This window comes from Gopherus evgoodei, chromosome 4, assembly GCF_007399415.2.
Source record: "Gopherus evgoodei ecotype Sinaloan lineage chromosome 4, rGopEvg1_v1.p, whole genome shotgun sequence".
In the NCBI taxonomy this organism is placed as follows: Eukaryota; Metazoa; Chordata; order Testudines; family Testudinidae; genus Gopherus; species Gopherus evgoodei.
The window spans coordinates 126,816,182-126,842,172 of record NC_044325.1 but is presented as its reverse complement, the minus strand read 5'-3'; the positions used below and the strand labels follow the sequence as shown (position 1 = coordinate 126,842,172).

General features: G+C 45.4%; 1 protein-coding gene across 2 annotated transcripts in view; it reads left to right on the top strand.

Annotated features, from left to right (window-relative positions):
* The window catches only part of LOC115651576 (membrane-spanning 4-domains subfamily A member 15-like), a 44,824-nt gene that overhangs the window by 1,132 nt on the left and 17,701 nt on the right, over positions 1–25,991 (top strand). For both annotated transcript variants that reach the window (XM_030562643.1, XM_030562646.1), the window contains exons 2-4: positions 19,072–19,354; positions 23,182–23,301; positions 25,121–25,177. In XM_030562643.1, the coding sequence (XP_030418503.1) occupies positions 19,085–19,354; positions 23,182–23,301; positions 25,121–25,177 (447 nt within the window). In that variant the 5' untranslated portion in view covers positions 19,072–19,084. The remainder of the gene's footprint in view (positions 1–19,071; positions 19,355–23,181; positions 23,302–25,120; positions 25,178–25,991) is intronic.

The following is a 25,991-nucleotide window of genomic DNA, read 5'->3' as shown; positions in this document are numbered from 1 at the left end:
AGGGGGGAGGAGGGGAAGAGGGAGAGAGCACACAGTGTGTGGCTCCTCCTTTGTAACATGCTGCATTAACTCTCTCTCAGATTGACATAAGGCAGATGACATATATTTAATGGTGCAGTTCACAGAAAACAAAGTCATACCACAGGAAGCAGGCAGGTTAACCCATCTCTGCTGTTTGCAGAATAAGGAGCTATTGATCTAGTGAGATCCTCATGTAGTTTCCAAAGTCGTCTTTTGAGACAGAAAGGCTTCAAGTTCACATCACAGCTCATACACTGGGTTTAATACTTTGCCATGGGATAACCACTGCACCTCATCATGTAAGAGTAAGTGATGGTGTTCGGACCCCATTTCTTCACTCATTGTAGCAAAGATGTGAGAATTGAGTCCATTTGCTTTCACAAAATTCACAATTTTAACAACTATACCAAGGACAATATTAAGTACTGGAGACAATTTCTTGGCTGCCAAGACCTCTCAGTGAACAAAGTAGTGCATTGCTTGAGCAACTTCCATCTAACACCTGAATATCTGCCTGTCACTGCAGCCTGTCACATACTCATTTAGGACCCGGAAAACTTCAACACCTGTTGTGTTTTGTGGCAGCTCTTCTCAGCGGAGTAGACTTCATAGGCATAGCGCACATAAACAGTAAGAACCGCTGTGTTAGAAATGTCCATTGACTCATCCGACTGAACTGCACACCAGCTTGATACTCTCACCCTTTCTATCAACTGAGCTTCGATATATTCTACAATATCGTGATTCGACTGGTCTTGGCAGCCAAGAAATTGTCCCCAGTGCTTAATATTGTCCTCAGTATAGTTGTTAAAATTGTGAATTTTGTATCACTGACAGTGGAATGCAACTCACTTTTTTGGCAGTTGTATCACACAAGCTTCGTGACAGGCATCTATTACTGAAGGCACCATTAGTTCTCTACCAGATGTAAATGGTGATTTGCATTTAGCAATGTATAGGGATAGCAGATATGATGCTTTTAACGTAGCAGCAGTTTCTTTTGCCCCTTCACTTCATCTCACTTCTGTTGGAAGAATTCCACTGGCTTTTTTGTTTTAAATTTGGATGTTTGGTTTTAAGGTGTCAAAGCATTTTTGAAGATTTCATAGCAGCATTGCTCAGAGTTGTGCCATACACAGTACAGAGAGGTTTTGAGCATTCTACATCCTCACTTGCAGCAAACCCATACTTAATGTAAGATTAATAGTATTTTTGATTGAAGGCCGAATGTTGCTTTTTCTTTTCTAACCCTTCTTCCTTGTCACATTCAGAGTCACTTGCATCTCCATTCTGTTTTTCTGAACTTTCGTTAGTTCCAAAAAATCGATTCAGAGATATCTGCTTTGACAATGACATCGTCTGGTTTAGCTAAGTAAAAGTTTTACTAGAACCTAAATTTCACACCCTGCTCTCTGTTAACTGCTTCCTGCCAACAAATGCAGGCAAACTTGCTTTGCATATCAGCACCATGGCAACTCAGTCTACATGGTGCAATCAATCCTTGCTCTTTCTGCTGCGAATGAGAACAAAGGTGCCAATTATTGACAGCAGGGATGGTGGTTTTATTAATAATACCTAGCTCATTAGAAGATCTCAAAGCACTTTACAGCAAAAGCACTTTACAGATGAAGCGAGCATCACTAGCCCCAATTTGCAGATGAGGAAACAGTCATGGAAGTGCTGAGACTTGCCAAATCATGGACCAGGACCTTATTGTGCTAAGCATTATACAAAAACAAAAGACAATCCCTGCCTAACGTAGCTGAAAATCTGTGTCACAGTGATTCAGTACCTTGGTTAGACATTTAATGGCATCTTGGAACTTCCTGTCTTGGACAACGTCAAGAAATTTGGCAGCTGTTGAACAAAGGGAAAACAAGACTCTTTCTGAACTCCCAGAGAAATTCAGGGGTCTGAGATTTTGGAGTGTGTGTGTGTGTGAAGGTTGATGGGTTGGTTTTTGTTTTAGCCAAAATCTGTTTGTCCTCCTGCCAGCCCTTTTGTGGGTCTCTTGGGGGTGTGAAGCTGCTTGGGAATGAGCCTGCCTTGTGCTGTTAGCTCCTTTACTGGGATCGTTCTGTTGCTAATGGATCTGATCCCGAACAGCACACATTATGACAATGCCTCTAGTAGGGAGCTTTTGTTGGTAAGTGACTGGACTCTCCCTGGAGATGTGACTTCTCAAATCGCTTCATGTGTTTAGAAAGCTAAGAGCCTGGAGTTGTTCCAATCCCAGCTCTGAAAGCCAGAAATTTTCTAGGAGTTTGGTTCCAGATTTGCCAGAATTCAGTAAAGACGACGGCCATTGGACTGTTTTTTTTTAATGGTCCTGATCTGGATCACATTGAGGCTAACAGCAAAACGCCTCTTGAATCAGGGGAAGCAGGATCAGACTGAAGGTCAGGCTTTTGTTTAAAATAATAATAATAATAATAATAATAATAATAATAATAATAATAATAATAATAATAATAATAATAATGTGGCTAATAAATCAAGGTCAGACTCTTCTCCTCTTACTCAGGAAATCACTTGCAGTACATAACAATTTATTCTTATGTTCTAATAGGTGGCGCTCTTTCTATTAACTGTCTATATAGACCTGTGTATAGCATACATCTACATCTCTTCTACAGAGTACTCCTGGAGCAAGCAGTACCTGGCTTGCGAAGTAGTCTTGTTGGTCGAGAGATGAAAGTCCCCTTAGGCGGAGTAAGAACCTACTCAGGCAGAGTAAGAGCAGCTGAATTAGGCTCTAGATAATTATGGGTGAGGAGGAGATGCTCCGGGGAGTGCTTGGGAGGAGGAAAGAGCCAGACCTGGATGTCTGTGTCCCCAGGAATGGAGGGAAAGGAGAGCTGCAGTCCTGGGGAAGGCGTAATCTCTAATAGTCAGTAGGAAATGACATGTGACTTTGAGCCCTCCAGGGGATTTTGGCCGTGCTGCTCTTGACATCATTGTGGAGTTCCCCATCCGCTGTGTACTTCGGGCTACAAGTGACCTGTTGTGACCCTGATACAATGAGTATTTCATTCCTTAGTGGAACTGAAGTCAGATCATAGTTTGGAATTATGTTTGTTCCTGCTGGACTTGATAACTGATGGCAGAGGGATATGACTGGGAGTGAGTGAAACTAGGGATTGAGATTATAATTGAATTATTTCACTGAAGGGTTTTTTTATGTGTGGCACTGTTTTCACTGAAAGTGAAACATTTAAAAGTGTGACTATTTTGATGAATTTTTTTTGCAGGAGGGGGATATAAAAAGAGGCAAAATATCCTGATAATTTCAAAATGTCCCTTTTCAACATTTTTGGAATTAAAAGTTTTGATTTTTTTTCATTCCACAATGATTTCTCAAAAATAAATTCATTGATATTTTAATAGTTGTCAAATATAAAAAATATAAAAAGGTCCACATTAAAATGTTTTGATTGACCCAAAACAATTTTTTTCCCAAAATTTAATTTCACTAGACCTTTCAGATGTTTTTATTTTTGTTTTGGAATGGGGAGAGGGGGGAATGTCAGAATTGTGGAAATTCCTGCAAAATGGAAAATCTGCTTCCCATCCCGCTGTAGCTGAATGATGAAAGATGTGGTGGTAGTGTAACCCCAACAGACCTGGTCGTCAGTGGGTGGGGTCGAACCTGGGACTTGTGGAGCTTAGTGCATGAGCCTCTACTGCATGAGCTAAACTGTTAGCTAAGGCTGTAAAGCAAACTCATAGATTCCAGGGTCAGAAGGGACCAATGTGATCATCTAGTCCGACCCCTGCACAAAGCAGGCCACAGAACCCTACCCACCCACTTCTATAACAAACCCCTAACCTATGCCTGAGTTATTGAAGTCTTCAAATTGTGCTTTGAAGACCTCAAGCTGCAGAGAATCCACCAGCAAGTGACCTATGCCCCACGCTGCAGAGGAAGGCGAAAAACCTCCAGGGCCTCTGTCAATCTGCCCCGGAGGAAAATTCCTTCCCGACCCCAAATATGGCGATCAGCTTAACCCTGAGCATGTGGGCAAGACTCACCAGCCAGCACTCAGAAAAAGAATTCTCTGCAGTAACTCAGATCCCATCCCATCCAACATCCCATCACCGACCACTGGGCATACTTATCTGCTGATAATCAAAGATCAATTGCCAAAATTAGGCTATCCCATCATACCATCCCTTCCATAAACTTATCAAGCTTAGTCTTAAAGCCAGATATGTCTTTTGCCCCCACTACTCCCCTTGGAAGGCTGTTCCAGAACGTCACTCCTCTAATAGTTAGAAACCTTCGTCTAATTTCAAGTCTAAACTTCCTAGTGTCCAGTTTATACTCATTTGTTCTTGTATCTACATTGGTACTAAGCTTAAATAATTCCTCTCCCTCCCTAATATTAATCCCTCTGATATATTTATAAAGAGCAAGCATATCCCCCCTCAGCCTTCTTTTGGCTAGACTAAACAAGCCAAGCTCTTTGAGTCTCCTTTCATATGACAAGTTTTCTATTCTTCGGATCATCCTAGTAGCCCGTCTCTGAACCTGTTCCAGTTTGAATTCATCCTTCTTAAACATGGGAGACCAGAACTGCACACAGTATTCCAGGTGGGGTCTCACCAGTGCCTTATATAACGGTACTAACACCTCCTTATCTTTGCTGGAAATACCTCGCCTGATGCATCCTAAAACCACATTAGCTTTTTTAACGGCCATATCACATTGGCGGCTCATAGTCATCCTGTGATCAACCAATACCCCAAGGTCCTTCTCCTCCTCTGTTGCTTCCAACTGATGCATCCCCAATGTATATCTAAAATTCTTATTATTAATCCCTAACCTTGCACTTTTCACTATTAAATTTCATCCTATTACTATTACTCCAGTTTACAAGGTTATCCAGATCTTCCTGTATGATATCCCGGTCCTTCTCTGTGTTAGCAATACCCCCCAGCTTTGTGTCATCCGCAAACTTTATTAGCACATTCCCGCTTTTTGTGCCAAGGTCAGTAATAAAAAGGTTAAATAAGATTGGTCCCAAAACCGATCCTTGAGGAACTCCACTAGTAACCTCCTTCCAGCCTGACAGTTCACCCTTCAGTATGACCCGTTATAGTCTCCCCTTTAACCAGTTCCTTATCCACCTTTCAATTTTCATATTGATCCCCATCTTTTCCACTTTGACTAATAATTCCACATGTGGAACCGTGTCAAATGCCTTACTGAAATCGAGGTAAATTAGGTCTACCGCATTTCCTTTGTCTAAATAATCTGTCACCTTCTCAAAGAAGGAGATCAGGTTGGTTTGGCATGATCTACCTTTGGTAAAACCATGTTGTAATTTGTCCCAATTACCATTGACCTCAATGTCCTTAACTACTTTCTCCTTCAACATTTTTTCCAAGACCTTACATACTATAGATGTCAAATTAACAGGCCTATAGTTACTCGGATCACTCTTTCTCCCTTTCTTAAAGATAGGAACTATGTTAGCAATTCTCCAGTCGTACGGTACAACCTCTGAGTTTACCGATTCATTAAAAATTCTCGCTAACGGGTTTGCAATTTCATGCGCCAGTTCCTTTAATATTCTTGAATGAAGATTATCTGGGCCCTCCGATTTTGTCCCATTAAGCTGTTCATTGGCTTCTACCTCAGATGTGGTAATATGCACCTCCATATCCTCATTCCCATTTGTCATCCTTCCATTACCCCTAAGCTCCTCATTAGCCTTATTAAAGACTGAGGCAAAGTACTTATTTAGATATTGGGCCATGCCTAGGTTATCCTTAACCTCCTTTCCATCCTCAGTGTTTAGCGGTCCCACTTCTTCTTTCTTTGTTTTCTTCTTATTTATATGGCTATAGAACCTTTTACTATTGGTTTTAATTCCCTTTGCAAGGTTCAACTCTACTTGGCTTTTAGCCTTTCTCACTTTATCCCTACATGTTCTGACCTCACTAAGGTATCTTTCCTTGCTAATCCCACCCTTCTTCCACTCCTTGTAGGCTTTCTGCTTTTTCTTAATCACCTCTCTGAGATGCTTGCTCATCCAGCTTGGTCTACAGCTCCTGCCTATGTTTTTTTTTTCCCCTTTCTTGGGATGCAGGCTTGTGATAGTTTCTGCAGCTGCGACTTAAAGTAATTCCAGGCCTTCTCCGCATTTAGATCCACAAGTTCTTCAGTCCAATCCACTTCCCTAATTAATTTCCTTAATTCTTTAAAGTTAGCCCTTTTGAAATCAAAAACCCTAATCCCAGATCTATTTTTGTTTATCCTTCCATCTAGTTTGAACTGAATTAGCTCATGATCACTCGAACCAAGGTTGTCCCCTACAACCATTTCTTCTATGAGGTCCTCACTACTCACCAAAACCAAATCTAAAATGGCATCCCCTCTTGTTGGTTCTTCAACTACTTGGTGAAGGAATCCATCAGCTATCACATCCAGAAAAATCTGAGCCCTATTATTCTTGCTAGCACTTGTCCTCCAGTCTATATCTGGGAAGTTAAAGTCTCCCATGATCACACATTTCCCATTAGTGTTTACTTCCTTAAAAACATTAAAGAGGTCTCTATCCATATCCAAATCAGATCCCGGCGGTCTGTAGCACACCCCAAGCACTATCTCAGGGGAGGCTCTAGTAGCTTTCTTTCCCAGTGTGATTTTTGCTCAGACAGACTCTGTCTTGTCCATTCCATCACTTCTTATTTCTTTACAGTTTACCTTATCATTGATGTACAATGCTACTCCACCACCTTTGCCTTTATTTCTGTCTTTCCTAAACAGCACATAGCCTTCAATACCCGTACTCCAGTCATGACTACTATTTCACCATGTTTCTGTTATCCCTATAATATCCGGTTTCACTTCCTGCACCAGTAGCTCTAGTTCCTCCATTTTGTTCCCTAGGCTCCTTGCATTAGTGTACAGACATCTTAATTTTTGCCGTTTGGCTTCACTCACATTCTTTACCCTGTTAGGCACAGACATTCTATCACCAGCATCACCTGTTAGTCTGCTATCTACACTACCCTTCCTGCTTATGCCAATTCTTCTGTCCACGGCTGTATCCCCTCTTACTTTGTTTACTTCCCTCTCAAGGTTAAATTCCGGTGTGGAGATCTCCTGAACATCTCCCAACCATCTCCCCCAAATTTCTAGTTTAAAGCTCTCTTAATCAGGTCGGCGAGCCTCCATTCTAGAAGTCTATTTCCCTCCTTACTCAGGTGAAGTCCATCCCGAGAGAATAGTCTTCTGTCCGTAAATGCTTCCCAATGGCCATACATCCCAAAGCCCTCCTTATAGCACCACTGCCTGAGCCATTTGTTGATCCCCATAATCTTGTTACACCTTTGTTGCCCTTCTCTAGGAACCGGCAGAATCCCACTGAAGATCACCTGAGCCTCGATTTCCTTAAGCGTCTTCCCCAGTCTGGCATAGTCTCCCTTGATACATTCCAGAGAGTATCTAGCCGTATCATTCGTTCCTACATGAAGGACAATCAACAGATTCTTCCCTGCTCCCGCTAGGATCCTTTTCAGCCTCAGGTCCACATCCTATATCTTAGCACCCGGCAGACAGCACACCCTTCTGTTCTCTCGATCAGCTCTAGTTACAGGCCTGTCTATTCTTCTCAGTAAGGAGTCCCCAATCACGTAGACCTGCCTTTTCCTGGTGACAATGTGGTTTTCCGGTCTATCCCCCGCACCCACTGGCTGCAAGTCCTCTCGATTCCTATTCCCCCTTGCAATTCCCCTGGGGCTCGTATTTGGTGTTGCCTCCATTGACTCCTCCCCTCCTTTTGTAGGACTAACAGCTCTTCTCTTTTTCCTTGCCCTCTCTCCTTCAGCGGCCACCTGCTGTGCCCCTTCTTCATTTTCCAACTCTGCAAACCTGTTCCTGAGTTCTATTTCTCCTTCACTGGCCCGTCTTTTCCTCTGCCTGGTTCTCTTAGTCACATGCTTCCACCGTCCACTTTCCTCCCCCAGCAGTCTCTCCTCTGAATTCTTTGGTCCTGCTTCCATCTGCAAGTCTGAGCTTATCCCTTCAGCCCCCTCATGTCTGTGCTCCATCCTCTGCTCAACCCCCCTCCTAAACTCAACCAGAGTTTCCACCTGCGTCTCCAGTCCTTGGATCTTTTCTTCCATCAGCTCTATCAGGCCTCACTTCATGCAGACAAAACTCTTTTCAGGCACCCCCTCTAGGATCATGTACATTCCACAGCTTCCACATCCAGTCATCCTCATTGTGTCTTTCACTGCTACCTCTGTATCAGTCATAGCCTTCCCACCTAAAGCCTAGTAGTCAACACAGCACAAACCCCCAGCAGGCACCAGACCACCACCAGGGCCGGCTTTAGGAAGTGCGGGGCCCAATTCGAACATTTTCGGCGAGGCCCTGGCAGGGATGACTTTAAAAAAAAAAGTGGAAAAAAAAGCCTTTCATTTCTGTCATGTATTATTTACTTTCCATAACTATATAAATAATAAAATTATATATTATATACATTGCATCATATATGCTGTTGATTGGTTATTAATGACTGCTGTTTCACATGTGTGGGTCCCAGCTGCTCCCTGCCCCCCTCATTGAAGCAGGTGTGCAGGGTTACTGCCCTGGGAACTGCAGGGCACAAGTGGATATGGGGCTGGCTGGAGGCAGGGCAGGGGCTGACTGGAGGTAGAGTCTGGTTGCAGGCAGGGCAAGGAGTGCGGGGCTGGTTGGAGATAGGGGGTGTGTGGGGCGGGCTGGCTTCAGGCAGGGCCGCGAGGGGATGCAGCAGGGGTTGGCAGGGCTGGAGACAGAGGAGTGTGAGACTGTCTGGCTTCAGGCAGGGGGGTGCAGCAGGGGTTGTGCGGCAGGGGTTGACTGGAGACACGGCAGGGGGGTTGACAGGGACTAGCTGTGGGCACGGGGTGCAGAGCTGGCTGCAGGCAGGTGGAGCGGGGCTGGTGCAGGCAGGGCAGGGGGTGCAGCAGAGGCAGCTGGAGCTCCAGCCCTTTAAATAGCCCCCAAGCTCCCTGCTATCCCAGGGCTTTGGGGGCTATTTAAAGGGCCTGGGGCTCCCCAGCTTCTACCCTGCCCTGGACCTTTTAAATAGCCGTGGGAGCCCTGGGGAATGCATGAGGGTGGCAGGGCTCTGGCGGCTATTTTAAGGACCGGGGTGGCAGAGGCAGGCAGTTGGAGCCCTGACCCTTTAAATAGCCCCCGGAGCCCCTCACTATCCCAGGGCTCTGGAGGCTATTTAAAGGCCCAGAACTCCGGCCGGGAGAGCAGGGCCACGGGGCTTGCAGTGCTCTGGCTGGAGCTCCAGCCAGGAGAGCGGGGCTTTCCGTGCTCCGGCTGGAGCTCCAGCCGGGAGAGCAGGACTTGTCGCGCTCCGGCCGGGACTCCAGCCGGGGCCGCGGGGCTTGTTGCGTTCCGGCGGGCTCCAACTGGGGCCGCGGGGCTTGTTGCGTTCCGGCGGGCTCCAGCCGGGGCCTCGGGGCTTGCCGTGCTCCAGCTGGGGCTCCAGCCGGGGCCTCGGGGCTTGCCGCGCTCCGGCCAGAGCTCCAGCCGGGAGAGTGGGACTTGTCGCGCTCCAGCCGGGACTCCAGCCGGGGCCGCGGGGCTTGCCGTGCTCCGGCAGGCTCCAGCCGGAGCTGCGGGGCTTGTCGCGCTCTGGCCGGGACTCCAGCCGGGGCCGCGGGGCTTGCCGTGCTCCGGCAGGCTCCAGCCGGGCCTCGGGGCTTGCCGCGCTCCAGCCGGGACTCCAGCCGGGGCCTCGGGGCTTGCCGTGCTCCCGCCTGCGCTTTGCTCAAGGGAGCGGGACCGCGGAAGACCCCTGAGCAGATCGCAGCCAGGGACCCAGGGTAAGTTTAAAAAAAAAAAAGTTTCTAAGGCGCGGGGCCCGATTCCTGGGAATCGGGCGAATCGGCCTAAAGCCGGCCCTGACCACCACCTTATCCCTTAACTAGCTTGTCAGTTCCTCTGTCTTAGTCTCCCCTGCAACCTCCCCCTGGAAACTCCCTCTGAAACTCCCCTGTTTACAGCTCATTAATCTTGTTCTCTAAATAGTCTCGGTGCTACTAGATGGGACAGAACACCACATCCAGGAGGTGTGTGGGTTACAGCATCACATTCCTTTCCAGTCAGCTGGCAGCTCAGCACAATTCTGTGGATCATTTTATTAAAGGATAAAATCATTTCTGTTTTCACTGCCATCACATTGACCCCTTGCTTACGTGTGCTAAAGATCAGTAGCAAATATGCAGCTTGGCTAACCTGTCCTTCTCTAGGAAGGCCCGCTCAGTCATTTGAGGCTAAATACTCAATTTTTCACACTGCTCACCAAAGGGGTCTGGGACTTTGATTCTGATGCTCTGCAAAGGTTACTAGAAGTGTAAATGCCTTTGCATTCTCCCAACAAGAACTTCAAGATTCTCCGTTCAAAGGGTATGTCTACACTGTGAAAAAAAGACCCGCAACAATGAGTCTCAGAACCCAAGTCAACTGACTCAGGCTTTTGGGATTCACACTATGGCATGAAAAATAGCAATATAGACATTTCTGCTCAAACTGGAGCCTGGACTCTGAAACCCGGCAAGGAAGGAGGGTCTCAGTTCCTGGGCTCCAGCCTGAGCAAGAGCATCTATATTATTTTTAGCACCATAATATAAGCCTGAGTTAGTTGACCTGGGCCTGTTGAGACTTGCTGCTGTGGGACTTTTTTTGCTGTGTAGACATACCCAAAGTATTGAGCGTAACAGCAAGTGACCAGCAGCATGTTCCATGGTATCTGCTCATTCACCTCTCTAGGGAAAAGAATATGGCTAGTACGCAGGGGATTCATATAGGCATTGGTGGTGAAGGACCAGATTCACCCCTGAAATGAGTTTAGCCCAGGGACTTCCATGATAATGGTAATGAAAGAGATGAGGATAGTGGTTAGAGGAATGATGAGGATCATTTTACCAGTGAAGGCTGACTTTTTGTGTTTTGCAGGTCATGTTTTCTGCACCATATGCCTTCAGCACAGATCTTGGACCTCCCTCTGCTCCATTGTACCCTCTGCTGGCTTATGGTAGCATTGCTTCAGGGTGTGGCAGTATTGCACCAGCTTATGGCTGCTTTGCTTATGCTCCCAAGACACAAACTGAGCAGAGGGCCTGCGAAGGAACCAACAGAAGAAATCACTCGTGCAGCAGCAGCTGCTCCGAGAAGTAAAACCCAACACCCTCCCCTCTGATAGATGTCTTCCTTTTCTTGAGTACAATCTCAGCACTCAGCGCCCTCACTGGTCAGTCTCTCTGCTCTTCGGCTGTGGGTGTGTCTGTCACATTGGTATGGGTTCTCAGCCATTAGCTGGTGTCACACTGTGCAGAATGCAATAAGATCCATGATGACCATCCTTTGGCAAATGCCCCCAGCAGGCCTTACACCCAAACATTTTCCCACCAGATTCTTCAATACAAGAATGAACAGGAGCCCGAAGTTGGGTCTTTTCATGTGTTTGTTCACTGTGGTGCATATGTGTGTGTGTGCACGTGCATGTGTGTGTGAGTGTGAGGGTGCATGGCTCTGTATGTATGTATACACACATGGGGGGTGTACATGGGTGTGAGTGTGGGGATTGCATACCTGTGTATATGAGGATCAGTGTGTTTGTAAATTTGTATCTGTCTTCAGATGTCAGCACTCCATACACACACAAAGTTTTTTTTTTCTACTTAGGGTTAACCTGTCCCTCTCTTATTCTTAGAGTTGACTTCTTTTTCCACCTTCTTCAATATACACTGCACATGTCCTGGGAAAAATGCACATTCCTTTTGTGATGGGGCAAGGCCAGATGGCTGCAGTAAAGTACTGAGGAACAGGTATGTTAGCCCCAGGCTAAACAAATCCCTAGGACTATGGTAACCAAATGGCAGTTGCTCCAGATTAATCAAGGCACCTGGGCCAATTAAGATCTTTCTAGAAGGCAGTGGAGATAGCTACATTGATTAGAACTCCTGCAGCCAATCAAGGCAGGCTAATCAGGGCACCTGAGTTTGAAAAGGAGCTCACTCCAGTCAGGCAGGGAGGAGCCGGAGGAGAGGAAGTGCGTGTGAGGAGCTGGGAGCAAGAGGCGCAAGGAGCTGAGACTGAGAGGGTGTGCTGCTGGAGGATTGAGGAATTATCAGACAATCAAGCATTATCAGACAGCAGGAGGAAGGTGGTGAGGATAAAGAAGGTGTTTGGAGGAAGCCATGGGGAAGTAGCCCAGGGAGTTGTAGCTGTCATGCAGCTGTTGCAGGAGGCACTATAGACAGCTGCAATTCACAGGGCCCTGGGCTGGAACCCAGAGTAGAGGATGGGCCCAGGTTCCCCCCAAACCTCGCAACTCCTGATCAGACACAGGAGAAGTTGACCCAGACTGTGGGTTCCACCAGAGGGGAAGATCACTGAGGTGAGCAAATCCGCCAATAAGCGCAGGACCCACCAAGGTAAAGGAGGAACTTTGTCACACTTTCATAGTTTAACTTTTATAATGTTATATTAGCCATATCAATTTTTACATAAGATGTAACTATTTTGTGCTCACAGAGTTTTCATGTACCCTTATCAAAGTCACAGTCTGATCACTCAGAGCCACCTTAAGGCTATGTCTACACTACAAAATTACTCTGATTTTACAAAAGTTGATTTTGGGGAACATTGTATAAAGTCAAGTGCATGCGTCCACACTAAGCACATTAATTCGGCAGTGTGCATCCATAGTATCATGGCAAGCGTCGACATTCCGAGCGCTGCACAGCAGAAACCAAACTAACCCCCCCATCCTTTTCTCTGGGATGATCGCTTTAATGCTCCCCCCATCGCACTGTGTGGCTGGTATCAGGGAAGATCCCTGCTAGCCAAACCCGAACAGCTCAGCGCTAATGCCCCCTCTCCCTCCACCGCTTGGCTAACTGCAGGGAAGATTTCTTTTCAGCCACAGGCAAACAGCCCAGTAGGAACAGCCACCTATGAATGTCCCCTTAATTAAATTCCCATATTTCAACCAGGTTACCATGAACGATATCCCTCTCCTGAGGATAACACAGAGAGATAAAGAACGGATATTGCTTGAATGCAAGCAAACACCGGGACTACACGCTGCCAGGCTTTGTCATACAATGATACCAGATTACTTGCTACTAGCATGGCGTGGTCAAGTGTCCTACCAAGGAGGATGCAATAAGGCTGCACTGCCCAGAAACCTTCTGCAAAGGCTTTTAGAGTACCTCCAGGAGAGCTTCATGAAGTTGTCCCTGGAGGATTTCCACTCCATCCTCAGACTTGTTAACAGACTTTTCCAGTAGCTGTACTGGCCACGAATGCAACCCAAGTCCTCAGGGCAAATTAATAATTAAAAAACGCTTGCTTTTAAACCATGTTTTATATTTAGAAAGGTACATTCACCAGAGTTCCTTTCTACGGCTTCATGGTCCGGGATACCGCCTTGGGAGGGTTGGGAGGCTATTTCAGTCAGGCTGAGAAAAAACATCCTGGCTGTCAGGGAGAACGGTGTGCTATGTGCTCTCCTCAGCCGCCTCCTCCTCATCTTCCCCATCTGCAAAATCCTCAGGCATGGTGACTGAGAACACCCCATTATCGGAGTCCATGGACAGGGGTGGGGTAGTGGTGGTGCCCCCCACCCCAGAATTGCATGCAGCTCAGTGTAGAAGCGGCATATCTGCAGCTCTGTCCTGGAGCATCCATTTGATTCTTTGGTTTTCTGGTACGCTTGTGTCAGCTCCTTAAGTTTCATGTGGCACTGTGTTGAGTCCCTGTTGTGGCCTCTGTCCATTATGGCCTTGGAGATTTTTTCAAATGTTTTGGCATTCCGTCTTTTGGAACGTAGTTTGGATAGCACAGATAGCACGGATTTGTCTCCCCATACAGTGATCAGATCCAGTACCTCCCGTATGGTCCATGCTGGAACTCTTTCGATTCTGGGACTGCATGGTCACCTGTGCTGATGAGCTCTGCATGGCCACCTGTGCTGATCAGCGCTCCATGCTGGGCAATCAGAAAAGGAAATTCAAAAGTTTGCGGGGCTTTTCCTGTCTACATGGCCAGTGTATCCGAGTTCAGATTGCTGTCCGGAGCGGTCACAATGGTGCTCTGTGGGATAGCTCCTGGAGGCCAATACCTTCGAATTGTGTCCACACTAACCCTAATTCAAACCGGCAATGTCGATTTCAGCGCTACTCCCCTCGTTGGGGAGGAGTACAGAAATCAATTTTAAGAGCTCTTTATGTCGACAAAAATGGCTTTGTTATGTGGACAGATGTAGGGTTAATTTGATTTAATGCTGCTATATTCTATATAAACTCGTAGTGTAGACCAGACCTAAGACTCAGTGTTTCTAACATTGCTTCTTGGTGCACCTCACCCCTTCTGTTGCTCCAGAATGGCATTATCTTTTTAAAAATTTCTTATTCTTTTAATACCGCTCTTATTTTCTATTTTATTACCAAAAAACAAATCCAGAATCTCTTCCCATTCTCCTGGGTTTGACTGCTCTGTTGCAGCCACGACTTTAGTCTTTAAAACGATACTGAACTTTAGAAAGCTTTGAGGTATCGTAAGGGTTAAATGCTAAATACCAAAGCCAAACAACACTAGTTACCTGTGTCTGACAAAAAGTGACTCTCAGTTTTGCAACTTTAAATGAAAGATTCAAATGGATTTTAGTGGTATTATTTAAAAACAAAACAAAACAAAAAACAGTTTATCTTAAGCCTACAGAACAGAGTTTTACAAACCAGGAGTGTTGATTTAGGTACTTAAAACCTCACATATTTACACAATATATTTACACAAACACATTCTTTTACTTAACAGCCCTTACACTGCTTTAATTTTTACATAGCTGTACATAGATTACATTTGTATACATTTGAGGGAAGTTAAGTTCCAATAGAAATCCCCTTATGTTCTTTTAGCAAAGCTGAATAAATTGTTCATAGTCAAATGATTTAAATCAGATTGTCTCTTTGTCTGGCTTATTTGCAGACATTCCTTTGGAAAAGAGCCCATTTTCCCTTCAGAATGGCTGCAAAGAAACCAATAATTTCTCATCTCACAAGCAAAGAGTCTGAGGGAGATGTGATGGTATTAAGCCAATGCTTCAAAATATTTCCTCTTCTCTACTCACGTTAGCTCTATCTTGGCTGCAGTTCGCCTCACTTAATGGCATTTCATCCACTGCTTCATCACTCAAGTACTAGGCAGCTGGGTGACGGGAGTGTGTTTATTTGATCTCAAGGAGATCCAGAGATGGGTATTGTCTGTGTACTGCTGGCATTTAAGATCACAGAGCCTCACAATTTCTCCTAGTGGTAAATTCTGAATAAGAAGTTCCTAAATATTTAAGATGCTTAGATGCAGCAAAGTAGGATGCTGCAGAAAGAGGGAGAGCACATACCTTGGAGATGAAAAGCACCAGATAAGTACTGAATGCTCTTATTAGAGCTGTTTGGAAAAAGGCCTTTTATCCATGGCAAATGTCAATTAAAATAGTTGTTTTCATCAAAATTTTCAGTGGAAAATTCCTACTTTTCTTCAAGAAACTGAAAATTATTCAGTTTTCAGACAATTTTTTTCTGGGTGTTCAGCTTTCCAGGCAACATTTTTGTTTATAACAAAGCCCAGTTTTTCACCAATCAAAAGTTTTGATCTGAACATAGCCAACCGGTTGTGGCAGTTTCCTCTAGGCAAACAGGAAAAGGAAGGGTCTCATTCAGTAGTGACCCTGGTGGCCAAAGGGGAGTGTTGGTGGGCTCCTATGTGGAGTCCCATATGCTCTGACCCAGAAGGGATGGTGATTAGGATGGGGAAAAGGCATAGGAGGGACCTTGATGAGAATGGGGGAAGGGAACAGGACTTTGGAGTCCTGCAGTAAAACAGGGCAGAGAAGGAGGGAGGAGCTGAGTGTGACTATCAGGGCAGGATTCAAAGTCTGACGCTAATAAAACCCCCTGGAGAATTGCCTGGTGAGGCTTGGAGTCACCCATAGCTGGACGGAGGAGAGGAGCTGCGGTGACAGAGTAAGTGCATTGGCAAACACTCTCTTGGGTGATCATTAAAACTGGGGGTTGGTGGCCAAACTGGGCAAGACAGCCATGGAGATACTGAGATCCTTTCAGGACTCTTGTAGGAAAATGAGGTCAGAATTTAGAAAGCACTAGATCTGATTATCTAATAAGTGGGGAAGAGAGGAGGAGGGAGAAATTTGTGGCTCAAAACAGCATGCTTCTATTTGAGCAAGTGTCACTTACCAGACCTCTAGAAAACGTTCATACAGAAAGATGGAGCAGTGACATAATTTGCTTGCATTAATTCAAATATTTTCATGCATCAGCTGCTCTCCACTATTTGTAGGGTTGCCAGCTTTCTATTTGCAGAAAACCAAACATCCTTGCCCCGCCCCTGCTCCACCCCTTCTCTGAGGCCATGCCCCTCGCTCACTCCGTCCCCTCTCCTTCCGTCACTCGCTCTCCCCCACCCTTTCTCACTTGCTCATTTTCTCCAGGCTAGGGCGGGGGGTTGGGGTCTGAGAGTGGGGGAGGGCTCCAGCTGCAGGTGTGGGCTCTGGGGTGGGGCCAGGGATGAGGGCTTCGGGCTGAGGCAGGGGGTTAAGGTGTGAGAAGGTGTATGGGCTCTGGGGTGGGGCCAGAAATGAGGGGTGCAGGGTGCAGAAGGTTTCTGGGCTGAGGCAGGTGGTTGGAGTGTGTGTGGGGGGTGAGGGCTCCGGCTGCGGCTGTGGGATCTGGGGTGAGGCCAGGGTTTGTGGTGCAGGAGGGGGCTCGGCTGGGGCAGAGGGTTGGGGCATGGAAGGGGATTTGTTGGCTCAGGCAATCTCCCTACCTGGTTCCACTATCCGGGAAGCTACCCGCATCTCATTCCAGCTCCTAGGTGGAGGCATGACCACATGACTCTGCACACTGCCTGCACCTGCAGGTGCCACCCCCTCATCTCCCATTGGAGGTGGTTCCTGGGTGGGGGCAGCACACAGAGCCCTCGTGGCCATCCTCTGCCTACGAGCCAGAGGGAGATCCTGACAGCTTCCTGGATAGCGGAACCAGGTAGGGACCCTGCCTGAGCCAACAAACTGGACTTTTAATGGCCTGGTCAGCAAAGCTGACCGGAGCTACCATGGTCCCTTTTTGCCTGGGCATTCTGTCAAAAGCCGGACAGCTAGCAACCCTAATGACTTGGCTCTAGCCAGTGAATAAAAAGGATGGGGTTCAGAGGTCAGAATGGTGTTGATATCGTCTGTGACGTCTCCTGTCTAATAACAGCTGGATCTGGGGTGAGCATTTGGTGCTGCCAAAGGTCGATGCCTCCAGTTCTTTTGAAAACATAGACACAAGTGGTGTCACCCTGCCACCTTCCCACTCCTACAACATCCCCAAGCAAATGAATGAAGTATTCTGGTCCAGATGGTGAAAGGGAAACAGAAATGGGACAAAAGGGGTTGCACAGGTTAGAGAGAATAGAATCTCTGGGAAGAAAGAGACAGTTCTGACTATTCCCATGGCCCTTAGCCTTTTCTTCCTCCTTACTACCCACATAGGTTAGATCGGCATTTAAATTGAGAGCTTTCAAGGCTGGAAGGGATCTTTATGGTCATCTAGTCTGATTGCCTCAGTAACAGAGGCCATAGAACTTCTCCCCACAGATTTCTGCATTAAGCCCCTTAATTCCTGCTTGCACTAGCCTGAATTTATGCTTCCAACACTGGATCTTGTTTCCCCTTTGTCTGCCAAATGAAAGAGCCCTCTACCCTTAGAAATAATCTTCCCACTTACAGACCGTGATCACAACCTGCTTTCCAGTGCTTGTTAACACTTAAAAAATATCTAGAGCCTCTTAATATGCCAAACCTAGCAGCAGCCAGGAGCGTTGTGAAGACTGGCGCCTATGGGGTTAGTGCTGTACATTGCCATGTGGAAGAACCCATAAATGTTCCGCAAAATGGGCCATAGGCATATGTGCCTCTGCAGTCATCTTTCTGTTAGAGTGTTGGGCGATTGTTATTAACTAGCCTTTGTGTTGTTAACTGGAGCCAGGGGACAAATTCAATTTTTTCTGCAGAAAAATTCAATTTTCACTGGGAATCTGAATACTAAAATATTTTGATTTGGAAATGCTGAAATGCGGGAATTCCTGTGCGTCATTGCCTCCCTTTTCCTCTGTAGGCCTGGAATCCTGGTCAGACAACATTTCCTGTGGCACATCATGGTCATGCCTCTTCAAAATGGAGGCAGTGCATTATTGGAGTCCCTGGCCATGGCACATGATGAGAAAAGTAGTCCAGCTAAGGATCTCAGCCTGCAGTCAGGAACAGGGATATGTGGCAACTGAGCTACATGTCGTATGAGGCACCACGGCAGCATAGCTGAATTGAAACATTTTTGATTGACAGCTCTCAGTTTTGTGATGAAAAGTTCTGTGAAAAGGAGACCCTTTCCACACACACAAATATTCACTTAAATGAAAACCCAATTTTCCATCAGAAAACAGTTTTGGTGGAACATTTTTGGCCAACTCTTCCGTAAATGCTTTGGGGTCTGATCCCATGCCTTTGAAGTTAATGGGAATGTTTCCTTCACTTAGATGGGAGCAACAGCAAAGTCTTTGTGCCAAAGAACCCAAGTTAATTTTACCTTCTGTCAGTCCTAAGATAATCAATTGCACAGCTCTGGAAAATTCCATTCCAAAAATGAGAGATCCAGAAAATTAAAGAGCATCTGGAAAAGGAAGTGTGGAATGGAGACACTAGAGCTCCTTGGTTGAGATTTTAAAAGCCAACAAGAAAATTGAATTTAATGGGAGTTGTGTGGCTGAATCCTTGAGTCAGCTTTAGAAATCTCAACCCTTATCTTTAGGGTGTTGCTAGTGCTCCAATTATAGCTCCATGTGAAGGACAAAATCATGGCAGGAACTCAAAAGGGGTTGAGCATTAGCTAACTAAGATTCCTACTCAGCTAATTTGGGGAGTCAGTGTTATTACATATGGCTTAATCTGGGCCAATCACTCTTTTATGCAGCATCTTCATCATTATGGCAGCACCAGGAAGCATGGCCAATGGAGTGCTTGTGTTCATGCCCCCAAACAGTGCTGGCATCATCCACCAAGGCCAGGGAGTCTCTGGTGCCGTTTCCCTGACTCCTGAGATGGTGCAATGTGGGCCTCAGCAGTTCAGAGTTATGAACCCTGGGAACCAACCTCTTGGGTCAATGTACCCCGGGAGTCCCGCTGAGCAGGTTGCACAGCTGAAGAAAGTAGGGATGATGGAGATATTCCTCAAAGCCCAGCCCAAGACCCTGGGGGTAAGTGCGATCTTTTCCCTTAATCCATGAGAATGAGTCATTTCGATGCAGAAGGACCTGCAAAGGCGGCTGAATGACTGAGCATGAGCAAATTCCAGACTCCACCTTTTTCTTTTTTACTTTTACCAACAGCTTTATGGGAAGGATGCCAAGATGCCAGTGCCATCAGGTGACTTAGCACCTCTTCTTGAGACTTCATTGCTTTTGGGTCGGGGGGAATAGAGTTCCAGGATTAGTGATTCATCCTAGTTGCCCAAACAGAGAGAAATAAGGATTAATCAAGCAAAGAAGAAAAAGTGGGGGAAAGGATTATAAACCAGCTGTTTCCGTAACTAATGGAATGAAACAGCCCCATATTGGGGAGGAGGAGATGGCTATTTAACTATTATAAATCATTATAGCTCCATTGTGCTAATTCACACCGACCGAGGATCTGATCTTAGAAGGAACAGTTCAAACCAAGGGTCCCTCTTCTAGTTACTGCAGTGCAGAGCTGATTCCATTCAGCCTTGAACTACTAGTGAAATAAACCAATCTACAACTTCTATCCATCAGTCTACGTGGATAAGCCCATGATTGGTTGTTTATTTACAATTATATAAATAAATAAATGAGTTGATAGATTATTGGTTTTAAGACCACTAGGGACCACTGGGATTATTTAGTCTGACCTAGGCCAGAGAACCGTAGGCCAGAGAACATCTCTGGATTAATTCCTGTTTGAATTCAAGCATATCTTTTAGAAAAGCATCCAGTCTTGATTTAAAAATTGCTAGTGATGGAGAATACACCACAACTCTTGGTAAATTATTCCAATGGCAAGTTATCTTCAGTGTTAAACATTTTCACCTTATTTCCAGTCCAAATTTGTCTAGCTTCAACTTCCAGCGATTGGATTTGCTAGACCTTTGTCTGCTAGATTGAAAAGCCTGGTACTAAATTTTATTTCCCCACAGAGGTGCTTATAAATTGTGATCAAATGAACCCTTAACCTTTGTTAGTTAAGACCACCAGAGTCCTGAGAAGGGGCCTATTTGAATTATCTTGTTGCAACATTTGGGCTCCTCTGGCTCAAAAGACATGGTCCAAAATCTCTGCTGGTGTATATAATGCCAGCCCCATTTCTTTCAGTGGAGTTTATTCTCCCAACAGGGAATTTGTTCAGAGGGATAGATGTAGTGATCCTTGGGTTTCTTGTTGTCTGTAGGGTTCCAGTTGTCTGTAGGGTTCCAGTGTTGAAGCTGATCACGGTGTCCAGGAAGCTGATGCTGGTATGGGAGAGAGTTTAACAGACAGATGAAGGGTGTTGAAGTTGTGGCGGAAATCTATGAAGGAGTTTAGCTCGTTTGTCCAGAGGATGAAAATATCATCAATGTAGCTCAAGTATATCATTGGTTTTGTGGTGCATTTGTCCAGAAATTCTTCTTCAAGATGGCCCATGAAAAGTTTAGCATACTGGGGAGTCATCCTAATACCCATGGATGTTGTTAAGGTTTGGACAAAGTGTTGGTTGTTGAATGTAAAAATAATATGGGTGAGGGTGAAATGGATGAGTTTGGCAATGTGCTTGTAGTAGGTATCTGAGGGTTGTCCATTGTCTTGTAAATATTTGAGTCAGGCAGCTTTGCTGTCACTGTGAGGGATGTTGGTGTATTGGGAGGTGACATCCATATTGGCAAGGGTGGTTTCTAAAGGAGGTTGTTGATATTGCGAAGTTTGTGGAGGAAGTCGGTTGTATCCTGGAGGAAGCTGACCCTTTGTGTGGTGAGTGGTTTGAGGATGGTTTCTATGAGTCCCTATACTTCCTCAATAAGAGTGCTGTGACCAGATATGATATGTCTGCTTGGGTTCCATTGTTTGTGTATCTTGGGAAGCAGGTAGAAGTTCCCTGGGTTGGGTACGTGGGAGATGAGTTTGTAGAGATTCTCTTGGAGCTGTTTGGGGAAGGATGAGGTGATATCCTTACATTCCTGGGTAAATTGTGGTGTGGGGTCTTATTTGAGTTCTTCATAGTAGGTGGTGTCGGAGAGTTGTCAGTTGGCTTCATCAATGTAGTCATCATAGTTGAGGATTATGATGGCAACCCCTTTGTTTTTTGGTTGGATCACTCTCTGGTTAGATTTCTGGGACTGTATGGTTGTCCTCCTGGCAGTAGAGAGATTGTGGTGGATGTTAGGGTTGTTGAGGATTTCAGAGTCAATTCTTTTTTGAAACAATCAATGTAATCAAGAAGAGTGTATTTTTGTCTGTTCTGTGGTGTCCAGTCAGATGATTCTTTTTTTTAAAATTATTATCGATGGGGAGGTAGTAATTATGAGTGGTGGTGTCATTGTGAAATAATTCTTTGAGGTGGAGTCAGCAGAAGAATTCTTCTAGTTCTCTACATGTTAGTATGATATCGAGTTCTGTGGTAGGGAAGAAGTTCAGTCCCTTAGAGAGTATAGATAATTTAGCTGCAGTTAGAGATAGTCTTGATAAAATGATGATGTTCATCTGTTGTGTATTATCAGTGTTGTGGGTACTGGTGCATTGATTTCTCCCAGCGGTGGTATTCTGGGGGTTGTGGAGTAGGTGTAGTTGGTTCTACATTTTGTTTTTAGTTTGGATGCCTGTCGTCAGATTTCTTTGTCAGTTTTGGATTTTTTGCATGATTTCCAGGTAACTTCCCTAGTGTTTTTGTTTTGTTTTTTCTTCCAGTATGGGAGCATGTGATGAGTTCTTGTTTGAGATGCTCCCTTCTGCAATATATGAGGTGCAATAAATGGATCCTTAGTTTTTCTGAAGTTCTTCTGAAGAGCTGTTCAGCATGTTTGGACTTATATGCAGTGGCCAGAGGGTTATGATGGTGAGACATCTGTGGATGATATTTTCTGTCTTGAAAATATCAAGTAATGCTAAGTAAGTAGATGTCACTCTTCAGGTTTTTTTTTCCTTTTTCTTCTTGTTGTGGAGTTTCCGCTTCAGACAGCAAATTTGATATCTTCCATTATTATATTCAGTATTGTAGCTGTGTTGGTCTCAGGATATTAGAGAGACAAAGTAGGTAAGGTAATATCTTTTATTTATTGGACCAGCTTCTGTTGGTGAGAGCAAAGCCTTTGAAGCTGATACAGATTTGATTCTCTGATTCATTCTTTGGTGTGATTCCTGTCACTGTTGAGGAGGTCATTAGGGGAACCACATTTTTTCAGTGGGAAATGTAGTTTCCACAAAATCAAAATTTTCCATTGAGAAAATCAAAAACAAAATATTTTGTTTTGGGTTGGGACTTCCCAAATCAAAGTACTTCAGTTTGTCAAACTGAACTGAAATGTTTCCCCTCAGTTCAGTTTGACATTTAAACTGCATCCACCTGAGCTGCTACAAAGCCTCAAGTTCGAATGGTGGCCTCATTCCTCCCTATAAGACTGGCTCCCTATTGCAAACTACACTGCAGTCTTCTCTTTTACCGAAGCTCTATGGGATCTCATGAGAGTCCTATGATTCCACAAATGTAAATGTAGTCCAGCTAGGAAGTCTAGCCCATAGAAGAGAATGGGGGCACAAGGCACCCCAACTACAATTCCCCTAAGGCAACGCACTCACTCAGGCAGACTCAGTCCAGCGTTAACCAAGCCTAAATGAAATATTTTAAATTGGTATGACAAACTGAAATGAAATGTTTCAGTTTTTTCAGAATTTGAATTAAACAGCTGTCAAAAGACCAGAATTTCCCACAGGATGGAAATTCCAATTTATGATTAGCTCTGCTCAGGACATTGTGCACCGCTCTTTCACAAGATGGCAAGGAATTGGCTCGTTTTTGCTGCCCCATTCTCTTCCCACAGGCCATCCAGATCCTGACTGGGCTGATGCACATTGGCTTTGGGGGTGTGTCTGCAGTTTTCGTCGAATACTACGTTTCCATCTCCATTCTTGGAGGGTACCCCTTCTGGGGAGGACTTTTTGTGAGTAGAATAAATGGAAGCATCTATGGAATGATAGCATGGCCACATGGATATTTAATTATTGTCTATGATTAATGCTGTGCTGATATATGAAGCCTATAGTGATACACATAAGATAAACAGAGGACAAGACAACACTTCCGGGATCTTAATGCACTTTCTAAACATAAGTGAACTAAACCTAATAAAACACTAGTGAGTTAGATATTATTTTCCCCATTTTACAGATGGGAAACCTGAGGCACCAAGGGGCTAGTGGAGTCACCCAAGGTAATGAAGTTGAATTGTGTCAGCACTCGATATAGAATCCAGATCTCAAGATTCTTCCCCATTTACTTCAAACTTGTTCTACATATCAAGAGACAATGCAGACTGTAGCTATGGTCATTGATAAGTAACAAATACCTAGTACCTCTTTACCAAAAGAAACCCACAAAGGCAAAGAGGCAGCGAGTGGTCCACTCAGGAACCTGCAGCAGATGTCATTCGACTGGAATATAGTAGAACATTAGTCCATCCAAACTGGCACTTAGTCTGCTGTCACACTTCCTCCTGTCACTTGGTAGATCATTGGCCCATCTAATGTGCTGACCCATTTCCTGCCATTGCTGAGCGGATCATTAGTTTGCTGTCCTGCAGCAAGCAGTGCCCTAGGCTAGGCATCAAAAATCCTTCCCCACATGCCACCTTAGTCCCCCAATAAAACCCTCCCACACGCGCTTGAAAGACAGGTGCCTTCCACCAGCTATCAACCCTGAGTGCCACTCTCACAACCCCTGCTACCAACTTTGTCTGTTCTACATGTCCAGTATCCTGGCATTTTGACAATCTGCACACCCTGTTCACCAAAACTGTCCTGTTGAGCTGGTGTTAAGGGCCAAGCTTCTGTGAAGTCCCTGCCTTAGCCTCTCTGCTGGGCTGATGTTGGCACTCAGACATCCGTGAAGTCATTGGCTCAGCACTTCTGCCTACTTGGCTGATGTCAAGGCCCAGGCCTTTGTGAGGTCACTGACTGAGCCCTTCTAGCTTACTAAGGTGAGGTCAAGGCTCAGGTCTCTATCCCTTTGCAACACCCTTGGCTGAACTGGGCCTTATTAGGGTTTGTCTGCCTTGAATGGAGGGAGGGGAAAAACCTTGGTGGATCAGCAAAAAGGACAAATCTCCTGCCAGATTCCAAACCAGGGACCATTCAACTGTCAAGTAAAAATGGTGACTGATCCACCATAGAAAACAGAGTGTGGAGGTGACAGCAGGGGGGCACTGCAGGTCTGGACTGAGACAGGTTAGCACAGCTAGAAGTCTGAGGAGGACAGCACTGGAACAGCTGGGGGTACTGCAGGTCAGGCTTGAGATGTGGAGATGCTCATATACCATGGTGATGGAAGTACTATACAATCTCCATAGGCAGAGACATAGGCAGGGGATGGCACAGCTGCACTGAGTGGAAGGTGGATTAAGGAACCTGGTGACTTCCTGAGCTCTTCTCAGGACCATCCACTCATTGCTCTGTTTATGGGGAGAAGATCAAGTTCAGCTGTCAAAAAGGAGCAAGAACTCAGAAGGAGAAGAGAAGAGGAGGAGACTCTGTGGGGAAGGATTATGACACGGGTGCCACCTTAACTGGATTTAGATGAACCTGGATGGCAGCATTATTAGATGGAAACTGCTCTCCAACACTTGATATAATTATTATGACTGCCCCTGCTGAGGGAAGTGTGTCATTCTTTCCCTTTGCTTCCATCACATACAGCCTGTCTCAGAGGAGTTATCATTCTTGTAAGTGTGAAGTGTGAATGACGGTTTTCTCTTTCCTGGGCAGTTCGTCATTTCTGGATCCCTCTCGGTTGCAGCTGAGAATCGTGGCAACATCTGTCTGGTAAGTTTCTAGAGAATGTTCCCTTTCCTTTCCTAACTGGGTGGGGGGAGTGGGTGGGGAGATTCTCAGAGTTAGCTCTGCTTCACCCAGGGCACTATTGAAGAAGAGAGTTGCTGATGAGAGAGCAGAGAGCTTGTTGATCAAGAGCATGGAAAAGGAATGTTCAAAAGGGAGAAGGTGGGTGAAGTAATATCATTTATTGAACGAACTTGTGCTGGAACACGTGTTGGAGAGGAAGATGGAAGAGAAAAATAGGGAGCTGAAAGAGAAAAGGGGATATTTTAAATGACTCCCTGCTGTCTGCCTCAGTATTTTTAGCAGCAGCTTGTGGCCCAACAGCTACCTTCAATATTTCCATTGACTAATAAACCTCAATTAGGAGCCCAATAGAAAAGAAAAGTAGAAAGTAAGGGTATGTCTACACTACGGGATTATTCCTATTTTACATAAACCGGTTTTGTAAAACAGATTGTGTAAAGTCGAGTGCATGCGGCCACACTAAGCACATTAATTCGGTGGTGTGCGTCCATGGTCCGAGGCTAGCGTCGATTTCTGGAGCGTTGCACTGTGGGTAGCTATCCCGTAGCTATCCCATAGTTCCCGCAGTCTCCCCCACCCATTGGAATTCTGGGTTGAGACCCCAATGCATGATGGTGCAAAAAAAGTGTCGCGGGTGATTCTGGGTAAATGTCGTCACTCATTCCTTCCTCCGTGAAAGCAACAGCAGACAATCATTTCGCGCCCTTTTTCCCTGGATTGCTCTGGCAGACGCCATAGCACGGCAACCATGGAGCCTGTTCAGCTTTTTTTACTG